Source organism: Trichoderma breve, chromosome 3 (assembly GCF_028502605.1).
Source record: "Trichoderma breve strain T069 chromosome 3, whole genome shotgun sequence".
Taxonomy (NCBI): Eukaryota; Fungi; Ascomycota; class Sordariomycetes; order Hypocreales; family Hypocreaceae; genus Trichoderma; species Trichoderma breve.
Window position 1 is genome coordinate 1,024,181 of NC_079234.1, and position 12,032 is coordinate 1,036,212.

General features: G+C 44.7%; 4 protein-coding genes across 4 annotated transcripts; 1 reads left to right on the top strand and 3 right to left on the bottom strand.

Annotated features, from left to right (window-relative positions):
* Positions 1-597: 597 nt before the first annotated feature.
* On the bottom strand, positions 598-1,989 carry T069G_04737 (uncharacterized protein; the record flags this gene model as incomplete). Its single annotated transcript, XM_056171947.1, has 1 exon — positions 598-1,989. The coding sequence occupies one exon, from the start codon at positions 1,987-1,989 to the stop codon at positions 598-600; it is 1,392 nt and encodes a 463-aa protein (XP_056028805.1).
* A 984-nt stretch (positions 1,990-2,973) lies between these two features.
* Positions 2,974-3,819, top strand: T069G_04738 (uncharacterized protein; the record flags this gene model as incomplete). The annotated part of the gene is made up of 1 exon (XM_056171948.1): positions 2,974-3,819. One exon carries the CDS (start codon positions 2,974-2,976, stop codon positions 3,817-3,819), a length of 846 nt encoding a protein of 281 aa, XP_056028806.1.
* A 641-nt stretch (positions 3,820-4,460) lies between these two features.
* Positions 4,461-4,886, bottom strand: T069G_04739 (uncharacterized protein; the record flags this gene model as incomplete). The annotated part of the gene is made up of 1 exon (XM_056171949.1): positions 4,461-4,886. One exon carries the CDS (start codon positions 4,884-4,886, stop codon positions 4,461-4,463), a length of 426 nt encoding a protein of 141 aa, XP_056028807.1.
* A 712-nt stretch (positions 4,887-5,598) lies between these two features.
* On the bottom strand, positions 5,599-6,334 carry T069G_04740 (glycosyl hydrolases family 11 domain-containing protein; the record flags this gene model as incomplete). Its single annotated transcript, XM_056171950.1, has 2 exons — positions 5,599-5,998; positions 6,054-6,334. 2 exons carry the CDS (start codon positions 6,332-6,334, stop codon positions 5,599-5,601), a joined length of 681 nt encoding a protein of 226 aa, XP_056028808.1.
* Positions 6,335-12,032: the final 5,698 nt, after the last annotated feature.

Consider the following 12,032-nt stretch of genomic DNA (forward strand, 5'->3'; position numbering starts at 1 on the left):
TGCCTAACATCAAATGTAGGGCTGACCGAACTGCAAGGTTGCCTAAGGCAGCAACAGGGGTGATCCATGTAACCTCTCAAGGCTATGAAGTGCATATGAGCATGTACTTCCAAGGTTATCAATTCCCGATAATATTGAGTGTACATTAGTGATTTCAATGCGACGGCCAATAGCCCTTGTAGTCCTACCAATGGAGACAGGGCAGGCAAGAATAAAAGCTTTCGCCCGCGAAGACCACGTTGCGATACGACATGGGTTTAGCTGATGATACCAGTTACAGACGATGCTCAACCAATATGGGGGAAATAGCTCCATTGCGTGGCCATGCCAAATTACATATCCGTATTGATTAGTCTTCTGTTGAATGTCTGGCCTGCTACAGATAATTACTCTCATGTCAACTCGCAGTTCGGAGGCAGCTGCAGAACACAAATAATTCGTGTGAGTCCTTCAGACTATTACACAAAGGTGAATCGTGGAACCGCCTATTGTGATTCATGGCCACTTTTATAGAGACAAGTATAACTAATTGAGTTCCACGGAGTACAGAAATAAATAGCAGCTGCGCCATGTAATTGTCGCTTCGAATGCATGAGATCACCAAGACATTGGTAATTGATAGTCTTGCCAATGATCTTCCGTGTCAGCCTCCCTCCATTTCCCTATCCCACCAGTTACACCATCACCATCGACTGCCCACTTTCTTTTCTCCACCATATCTGCCCAGTGCCACAGAACATGCTTTAATTGCACGTCGTGCGTCTGAATGAAATGATTAAATCCCTGTTGGTATAACTGTGTGCTACGTGGCACTGGGCTTGCTGTTGGTCCTTTGGCGTGCGTATTTTCTCCAAATAGTGAGCCATCGCTTGTCCGAGCCCAGCCATTTTCTCCGATAGCATAAGGCAGGATAAGCTTGCAGCCGTCTTCAAATGGATGCGCGCCGTGCGGATCCGTCTCCGTGAGATAGATCCCGGCAGGGTAACTTGTGATTTCTCCAAAACGCTGCGGAAATTGTAATATGGGAACTTCTTCTCCCCAAGGCGTTTGTTCCGTATCTTGATGAGCCTCCTTACTGCTCTCAAAAAGAAGGATAGGCCTTATCTTCCCTTCTTCAACGTTGATTGAAGAAAACGGCTGCTGGCGGGCTATACGAAGGCCAGGTGCGATGTGGCTAAATCGAGTTTTCCGAGCTCGCGCCAGGAACTGGCCTGCGAAGCTATTTGGTGAGAACTCGCTCGAACTTATCGCATCTCCAAGGCGGTGCGTTTCATTACTTCGGGTCGCAGGCATGCGAGACTCAACCGCATGTGTTAGTCGGCTGAAGGCTTCGAGAGTCTGGTCCAAGTCACAGACCGTATAAGAGGGCATAACCCAAGGCCTGACTTTTTCTTGCTCTCCGTCATAGGAAGAATCCACTGCAAGAGCTTTGCCTTGGTCTATCATGTCAAGGAAGGTTTCGAGGATGAGTTCGAGTGGCAGCCAGATTTGACGACCGTTCATTGTGATGCTTGTGTCATGAATAGACATGTGCTGCATTGCCGTAGAGGTCTGCTGGTCAAAGACGAGACCCAGTGGATGGCTTGCGCCCAGCGCCCAATTCGCCATGTAGAGTGTCACATAATGCGCTTTGTTCGAGTCATCCTCGCCGTCGCCATAGTGGGCGTTCTCCCAAAGATCATCCGGTGAGCAAAGTCCCGAGAGGTACCTGAAGAATGCATGTTGTGGTTGTGCTGTAATTGCGTAGCCATGCCACGCTGTTTTGAGAAACGCAATCACAGAAGAGCTCAATTTCGCAGCGTGTGGCGACAGTTCCGCGTCCCCGCCATAACACTCCCACCACGCCCGTCGGTCGAGATCGCTCAGGCTGCGGCCGCTTTCAGTCCATCCTCGCTCAATGATGAGATTGTGTAGAGCGGCACATCGTTCATGGTCAAGTCCCTCAGTTTCTCGGAGTGGATGCTCAGCTGTTACTCGCCATTGTGACATGGTTGTAATGGGACCGTGTCAGGACTGTTTCAGAACCATGTCAACACCAAATAATGTGTCTGTCTGATGATAGCGTTGCATTAATAAAGCAGAACAACCATCTTTTTGTGACTGGTCCGTCGGTCCGTATATAGTTCCGATTACCACCGCTGCCTTGTTGCAACCACCAGAAATCTGGTTGGAGATGACAACAAGATCATTGGATTGGCAAATTAGATCCCGCTACATAATGGTGTGTTAGATACGGAGTACTGTACCTGGCTTGTGAGCCGCGGTTTTATAGCGCAGTACTTCATTCTCAGCTTGTTGCGCAGGTTGAAGTTCAACTCATCACAAAAAGTTGAACCTCATCCATCAAGTAGGTACATGTAGGTATAGGCTACAAGGTGCCATCAACTAAGAGAGATATAAGGTAGTCTATGATGTATCCAAGCCGATCTCATTCCAGGGCGGAGATAGAGCTGTATGCCTGCACTGTGTTGAAGCACATCTGATTGCCCCGCGCCGACGGGCCGACATCAGCTAAGCCGAAGTGCCACTGCAACACAAACATCCTAGAGGAACAAGGAAAAGACGTCACAAATTCCTTGTTCAATTTTCTAGTTGACTCATCCTATGCCGAGATTAACGTCCACAGCCGCGCCAAGCCTTGTACGAGACGGTATGTATATCATCATGTAGGCTGTGAGTCAATACTACGTGCCCTGCAGAATACTACCTCGTAATAGTCTACAGGTTGACGCTCGTTGTGTAAGGTCTATCGCTGCAGCAGTGGGGAGAATGTTGTGTTCAGAACTAGCGATCCAATAGAATATTCTACTTTCCTCCCTAGTTTTGTGTCCCTGAGTTGCAGGATAAGTACCAACACTTTGCCACCAAATCTATTTAATGGACACATCTCGTCCTTCAGTTCAAGAAACCGAGAAACTTCAATTGACTCGCAAACATCACGACATCTACCAACATTCCTCCGCATAAATTGCCATGGCGACAACCTCGAACTCCACATCCATGGGCACCATTGTCTTTTATGACATCGGCCATAGGCCCCCCGTAACTGAGTCGTGCTGCTCACCGAATCCGTGGAAGACTCGCCTTGCGCTCAACTTCAAAGCTGTTCCGTACTCGACGTCGTGGGTTGCCATGCCCGACATCGCGAAAGTACGCCGCAGCCTGGGCGAGAGTGCCGGCCGCAAGTTTGCCGACGGTTCTGATTTCTATACCTTGCCTATGATCCATGATGATGCCACTGGTTCTACAATCAGCGACTCTTTTGACATTGCTGTCTACCTGCAGCGTACATATCCCGACTCGGGCGCTGGCGACTTGTTTCCAGCTCAAACTCTCGACTTCACTTTTACGCCTCCCTTTGACCTGGCTGTGCCACTGTCAGAACGCGGAGATGGTGGCTTTCCCGAGTATTACCGATTCAATACAAACGTGGATGCGGTATTCACCACCCACACTCTGCTCATGGTGAGCGGCATGCCGCTTGATCCAGCGACGATTGAGCAAACCAAGGCTGAATTTGTCCGTCGTGCCGGCGTCCGCTCCTGGGATGATTTCACCTTGACCAGCGAGGCGCGCGAGAAGCTCATGGAATCTTTTCAGAACGCACTGGGAGGCCTGGCCAAGCTGTTTCTCGAAAATACTGAAGGCCCTTTCTTGTTAGGGCAGCGGGCCAGCTACGCGGACTTGATTGTTGGCGCCTGGTTGCGAATGGCATATGTATGTTTGCCCAAATCCGAGTGGGAGGAAGTGAAATGCTGGCACGATGGTGTTTTTGGGCGGCTGCATGATGCGCTGGATACATTCGCCGAGGTGAAATAAGACCTTTCACATTAAGCCATGATAGAACTATAGAGAGTCAACGTGATGGGAATAAACTACAATATTATATAGGTTATGTATTGGTAACCCATCCTGCAGTAAACCTTGAAATGTGATTTATATGAATCAGCTACACTAAATCTCCAGATATAGGAGAGGGGTCGAGTCCCAAAATACATTTAATACTCACATTGCTTAAACAATTAAGATCAATAAATTTTACAATTCGGTATGAATGATGAATAATTACCGTCCATACCTAAAACTGTCCCCTTTCATATCTGAAAGACGGCAAAGAAATTTCTATGCGACGTTTAAGACTACCTACTCATATAAAACTAACGGAGCATAGAGGAAAATAACACAAGTTCATTTCATTCGTATCTTCATCTGTAGGAGACATCTTTTTGTGGAATGGCTAAAGAGAAAACTCATTACATTCTCATTTTCAGAGTCTCATGTTGCTCGTATAGGATGGTGCTCCGGGGCAGATTCTGAGATGGTCCTGTCGTACACAACGTCTTGACGGAGGCTTTCTCTGTCCACCCTCAACTGATCCCAAACCTAATCACATGAGAAATTTGAAGTAGGGACTCTTCGATTAGAGCTACAGATTATGTTAGCCATCGTCTAATGAGCGATCATGGTTTCCGTACACAGTAGTAGACACTTCGGCAGATGTTACCGTTGCCGCCAAACAGTTGTCGGTTGTTATCTTTATAACAGTTGAAAAATCTCTCTCTGTTTTCACCTTGTCCGGCATATTGGCCAGTAGCCAAGTTCTGGGCTCCAGCGTTGATGTTGCTAGTAAACCTTTCGCCAGACGGGAAGTTGCCGCTGCGAACGGTGCCCTCCCAAGTAACCACGTCTGCACAATTAAAGCCTTCTACGCATGCTTGATTGTCAGCAGTCGGGAATTCAGTGCCACTTGGGTCACCATCCGCATAGTAAAAGAAGGCGCTGTGCAGCTTGCCATCGGAAGTATACTGGCAATTCGAAAGGAAAACCTGCTCAGCCGCCACAGAAAATACCAGGCAGGATAGGGAAAGAAGTGATCTATAAAGCATGTTGAAGATGAATTTATAGCTGATGGGCGAAATGGTTTTGGATGTAAGTATTCGAGTATAATAATGATTCATGAAGGTGAAGAATTGGGTATCTTATATAGCTTGGTCATCGCGACCACGCCCTAGTTCTCATCGAATTAGCGGATGACGGCCTCTTCTAAAAAGAGGCAGTAGTACGAATCACATACCAAAGCTTAAGATGATGCAAATCATCAACTTCTCCGATACATCATGCGGCTGTTGTTGGAATCTTACACAGAGCTAGATCCCTAAGTTACTAGTTTTTGCTTCTGCGTTTCTCCTATAGGTGGTTTTCCGGAATAAAAGGCTGCGGATTTAGATGCTAATGTCGCTGGTTGGTGTAGAATAGTGGACCAAACAACACAGATCGCATCAGCAAACAGCAGAGATTGCATCAGCAAAGCCCCATTCACACTAACCATATATACTATAGATGATTATTTGTTTATAGATAGTGTAAAATAATTTGGTTGATTCCAGCAAAGCTTATAAGGTATGTGGAATTATTGCTGACTGGTGGAGGCATGCAGTTCTTTTTCCTCGGATTGCACGCGCTATACTTATGATATATCACATTTCCGATGCTGATAAACAGCTGAGTTATAGTCATACAACACAATCAGCATCTAATGCTAGATAAGCGTGGTAGGGGCAATATCGTATTATAACTTCTCGGATGCTGTTAAGAATACTAATTCGAGACAGTTTGTTGCACCCCGCCTTGGCCGCCCCAGCCTTCCACAGCTAAAACCTGATAATTCATAGTGCCTAAGTTCATTCCTAACGATTTCCATGCATTGAAGTGATTTGCAACAGTTACTGTGCCACTGGATCTTTTGGAGTTCCGCACGGAGATATACTGGTTAAAGGTCGCTGTGCCCTGGATGGAAGGCTCATTGACCCGCGTATTCTCCCAGATCGTGTAACTGGATCCGTCACTGGTGACACTACCCTTCACCGTGCCGGCGGAAGGATAGGCAAAGTTGTCTTCCATGATGTAATATTCAACAAGAGGGTTGGTGCTCCAGCCATAAACAGAGAGCAGGCCAACTCCGCTGCCGACACCAAAGTTACCGCTGAACTTGATGGGGCTTTCGAATGTTGGTATTAGCAAAGGAATGGGAAAGAAAGAGTTATGATTCTTACGCGGATCCTCCAGTGCTCCAACCAACTCCTACGACGAAATCATTGGGAAACGACCAGTTAACCGCAAATCCTGTGTTTGAGTGGGTGTAAACCACATCGCCGCCAGTAGTGTAGTCTTGGTTATAGTTTATGGCAGAGCGGCGAACGGCATTATGTCCCCCCAGAACGAAGTCGCTGGGTCCACGCTCGATTATGTTGGCATTGAGAGACTCATCCAAGGGAGCAGCCAAGGAGCTGCCAATGCCGACTAAGGCAACCAAAAGTGATGAAAAATTAACCATCATGAAAATTCCCTTTCTGAAAGCAGTGATAAGATGATAAGATGATAAGATGCTGTTGATATGAGCTCAAGATTGAACACTTTAAGTTTATATACATTTCGCACCAACGGAAACATTTGGAGTATCTTCATATCAACTGACATTGAAAGGAAGCTTCATCAACATCCGCTTTCGGATTTTGCCTAAAAGCGGCACATGCCTGCTTCACGGCACTTGCGTGCCGATGGAAATTACTAACCATCCATAAAAAGAGGACTGATATCAAGAGTTTGGAAGGTGATGCATTGCGCCAATACTGTTTCATTGGCGCGGCAAGCGGATCTGGGATCTGGGGGGCATCCGGTTAAGTATGGGATTTAGCCTACTAATTATACTGATCTATTTTCGGGGCTGCGGAAGGGGTAGCATTCCAGACATCCGATATATACAGAGCTACTCGCACGAGAGATTCTTAAGTTAATTACGAAAGCAAGTTAGACATATGCTTAACTTTGCATTTTGTATTGCGGGATGTTAGCCTCAGACATGCGTAGAAATTATGTGTTATTAAACACTAATGGCGTCAGGTATCTGTCAGCATGGTCAAGCAGTTACTGTAAGTAGAGGTTAATACAATTTGTGACCAAGTAACCTTGCTTCCGCACATTCCGTTGTTCTCCTTCTATACTCGCCTCGGTTATTATTTAGAAACTAATTTTCAGTCATATAGCTGTATCTTTAACGTTTGTTAAACTTCAAATTTTGTGTAAAAAAATGATAACCCAGAAGTAGTAGTTGTAACGTAATAATTGGCATCGGATAGAACGGCAACGATTTTATTTTATTTCCATTTTTCTCTTATATTCCTGGCTTCTAAACTGAAGCTTTTTAGTGCTCTTTTAACTTAAGCTTAACATAATTCTTACCCCGCATTGCTGTTACGAAGAAGCAACTTGAGATTACAAAATATGGACTCCATATTACTGATGTTTTGCAGTCAAACGTGACGCCTACAAGCACAAGGCTGCATCTGCCTAAATGCAAAAATATTAGCCGGTTGTGTAGATACTGAGCGGCCGAACTTATTTGTGCATCATTTTGTATTACTACAACTATGCCACACATCCAGAAGCGACTAAATCCATTCCTTGATGAGTATCGTGGTAACTTTGTTTTTTCATCTATGGTGTAGATATACTGTCACTTCATGATATTGGGGTCCAATAATTCATCATTTTATAGCATCAAAAGAGATCGTTGATATGCCCTTGAAGGTGAAACTATTTGAGTCTCATAATATTGACGGAGTTATATATGAATACAATACCAAAAACTCTTCCAGACTTCAGAAGACTTAAGAGTGACATCACGTTCTGGCGCAAGGCAGCTGCAGAGATACTAGTAAACCTTGTTGCCTTCGTTCAGGCCTCCTGAGTCTGAAGTCATGCTCCAAATGAGAGAGATCTCAAAGGGTTATTGTTAGTAATGTAGCGCACTTGTTCTTAAGTGATCTCTTACTTTTATATGAATATGACTATGTGCTCCTGAGGTACTATCATGGTAATACTACCTAGTTACGGGAGAAATAGCGTGATGGCGACTTTCTAGAAATAAGAATATGCCTTAGCCTCCACTACTCCATTGAAGAGCGTGCAAAAGTAGTTATTTATGTCCCATAAACTGCCAATTATATAATTACGAAGATGCCACATTTTATTCAGTAATCATGGCAGTGACTACTGGAACACATCTTTAGACGTTGTCGAGAGATTGGTATCTTGCCTCCGGTGCGCATTGGGATTAAGACTTAAAATGCTTCGTGTGGAATTTCGACACACTGGAAAGATTGAATAGAAGAACCTAAACACAGGCGTGTATATCTCCAATGACATTTTGAATCATGGGAAATTCAAGGCTGAGCAATGCCCTTTTGAGTTAATTTGCCTCCACAGAGATCCTGCACGACTTGGGTATTTGGAGTGACGCCTTCGATCGAAGCTAGATTACCCATTTACACCCACCTCACTAGTGTCCTATTATATTTGAGTTTAGTATATAACAGTTCCAATCAGAAAATTGTTACAAATGAAACCGAGTATACACAAGAAAATGGTCAAGATAACCCGCTCCGCAACCTAAGTTTACCGTGATGCTCTTCAATAGAGGCCTTTGTCAAGTAAGTATAAGACCATATCGAAGATTTCTCCCATATGTTGGGATACCTAGAGGCGATTGAGATTCCTGCAGATCATTCAATGACTGTTGACAATTGTGTCATAGCGGTACCATCGGCGACTAATCCCAAACTCGGGAATAATCATGCAAGGAACTACTGGGGTACGTCTTCGGGAAATTTCTCACCCAGCTTTAGCGGTGTCTTTATTACAAGTAATCATGAAGACTTGTCCGCGGTTATCTCCGAGAAAAAGCAATAAAGTGATACAGCGGCAAAAATTATTGATATCGGCTCAATTAATTTCCATGTTGGAGTTATTTATATGTCCACGACAGCCCACCACCCCGCGGCAGTAAGCATAGATCGCGACCTAGCGTGTGGAAGTTATCAAGAACTTTCCGCATTATTCACTTTACTAATTTATCCTATCTAGGAGAAGCAGGACTCTCCTCTTCTCCAAGAATCCATCTGAAATCTGAACACTACGATTAATGTCTAATACGTAAGATTGCAAAGCTAACAATATGCATATTACTCTGACATCCCTAGGTCATTGCTGGACAATGCGATCGAGGCCGCCGGCGGCCTGGAATACTACAACTCGATTAAATCAATTTCCATCAATGCCTCTCTTTTAGGATCAATAATGGAGCATAAAGGGTTGACTTCACAAGTTCTCAAATTTACTGTGGATACAAAGACGCAGAAAGTCGACTTTCATAAATTTGGCGATTTATTTAAGGGTATTTATACACCCCACAGAACAGAAATTTACTCTCAAAATCCAAAGTCGCCGACCAGTATCCTCTACAACCCTCGTCCACGTTACATGGGATGTAGCAGTGGAACTAGGGAGGAATTACACTACCAACTGTACTTCTATGGCTATGCATTCTGGTACTACTTCAATGTACCATTCTGCCTCAAGCTTCCAGGATTCTCTACGAAGGAATTAAGTCCGTGTTATCGTGATGACGGAGAAGTGTGGAGAGTTCTGGAGATTGTTTCCCCCGACGACTTTCACACGCATACCAAAGTACATCGCCATTATTATGACGAGGAGTTCAAGCTGCGCAGAATCGACTATTCCGATGATCTCCTAAAATCGGGCCCCGTGGCCCATTACTGCTATGATCATACAAAAGTTGGTAATCTCGTCATTCCCAGGTTTCGGTTGGCGAATTATGACTCTCCATGGTTTTCACACAACGATGCATTCATGTTACTTATTAGTTCAGTGGAAATCCACACAACCTCCGATTGGGGTAGATAGAAGAATGAAGAGGTCTAGCCTTTGCAGCCCAACGCCTGAAGAGTCATTCATGGGTAGGCTACATGATGCCATAAATACGACATATGAAAGAATATTATTGTTCGTGACATTGAACGCATGTGAACTAGCAATATACTAAACAATTTTACCAGAGTATCTAAAGACATTAGCATGAATCAGTCTTTTAGAAATAGAGAATATTAGAGATTGTTGCCCAATTTGTGATTACTTCAATAAATTAGAACCATGACACTTAATGCATGATTACCGGAACAATCGGAATCGGGCGTGCCTGTCTATGTAACTTTACTTATGAGAGAAAATCCGAGCACATGCACTTCTTATCATGGGATTTGGCTTCTATGTAACGCAGCGCTTGATACCATGCTGTACTCAGTAGCTATACGGACAAAAGATTTGCCATGGTAGACAAATAAATGAGATCCATACCCGATTATGCTCCTCAGGCAACCATGAGAAAACCGACCCCAGAAATGCAATCCTACTTGGGGATCCTCAAATGCGTACGTATATGTATACGAATGATCAAGTGAATTGTGCGCTTGAGAACTTCGATTCAATGCGCGCTCGATGTATCGAGAATTACCGAGTTCTTAGTACTCAGGTAATCATGCATGAAACATCACGATTTCGGATCTCCTTAACTGGCCCGCGGCTGCAAAACTAAGAGCGTGCATGCAGATGCAGTCAGCTTTACGTAAAATTCCCCTGGCTCTCAAGGTATTCCCGAGGGCAAGTCTTTCGCAACCCTCGGCAGTTCTACTTGGGAATACACGCTATCGAGACCATAAAATAAAGGTAAGGTGTAATATGAACCGCCACCATGAAGTATCACGATTCCGACTCCATTATATCGTATTACAGTCATGTACCGTGCTCAATGTACAACTCTTCGCGTGATTACGACAACTTCGCACGAATGACAGGGCATCACATGCCTAGTAATCAAGTTCTCCTTACCCGTGATGAATGTAATTGGAATCATCATTGACCTCAATACGAGTATTGACGTCAAGACTAAGATCTACAACTTTGCCCAGTCGGCTCACTGCCCGGACCAGTCTTTCGAAATCATTATATACACTAGTATGCGGTATTTGCATTATAGAAAACTCCGCATAACCGCGCAGCTGCAAATCGTGTGCATCCAAAATAGCCAAAATGTGAGTAGTGGCTGCGTATACTTCCTGTTCTTCCGCAATGTCTTCCGAGATGCCCTAGCGTAAGTCGATGGCAGTCAGCTTAAGGTATCCGTACCCACCCCAAGAACCCCGACGAGAATGCAGTGCAGCACCATCATCTTATTCAGCGGTCAGAACTAATTGTCTCATCATGTCATAAGACCTAGGAAGTGACAGTGTGGGCGGCAAGCTTCGTTCTGACATTAGCTCAATAATAAAGTCAAAGTTGGAATGCGCCGTTTGCGCTTTCATCCGACGTCTTATTGTCCATTGAACATTCACCACACAGACATATATATATTGTGATGGTTAAATGACGATGATATTCTTAGGATTATCAGGAATGACACTAAATTGCTCCAGGTATACTATTTCCTCCGACATGCATCACATGGCCGGAATAGGGATTTGATGCAGCCACCAGTGTCCACACATAAAGCGAACGCTATATGAGAATGCGGCATGGTTTGAATACCTAACACCAGATGGTTTAAGATAGAACTAGCAGTTTGGAGAACACGAATAGGAGGCAAGGGGAAGGGAATCCGTGGAGTGCGAAACCGGTAACGGGCAAAAGGTCACATCAGCATTAGACGACAAGAGAGGGGGTTAGTCGTAGCGTAGCCTTTATAAATGATCAGAAGCTGAGTCGACAGAGAGACATCTCGACTTATAACAATATATGCAAGAGTATTGACAAGGGATGCGGGTGATAGGTGATGCTCTAACAATATAGATCATTGCAGAAAGGGCTACTAGGAGAAACACGCCCAATTACATATGCATTCAAATATATAAAGAGGCGCTGTGTCATCGAATGGAGAGCCGTGGAGATGAAGTTTTCGTGATCCTGAATAAGCCCTAGCAATCCTGCTCGCGACGCCACCAATCACATAGTGCTAATTACAGCGTGTGGACTGAAAGAAGTGTAACAATAAACTTATAGCTGCGAGTCTTCTCGGTTCTCGGCTAAGTTTGGTAAGGTGGCTTGGTAAGGACTCCCAAGTTAGCATTTGGAGCACTAACTTTCATCGCGCTTATATGCCCCCTCGCATACGAGTACCTATC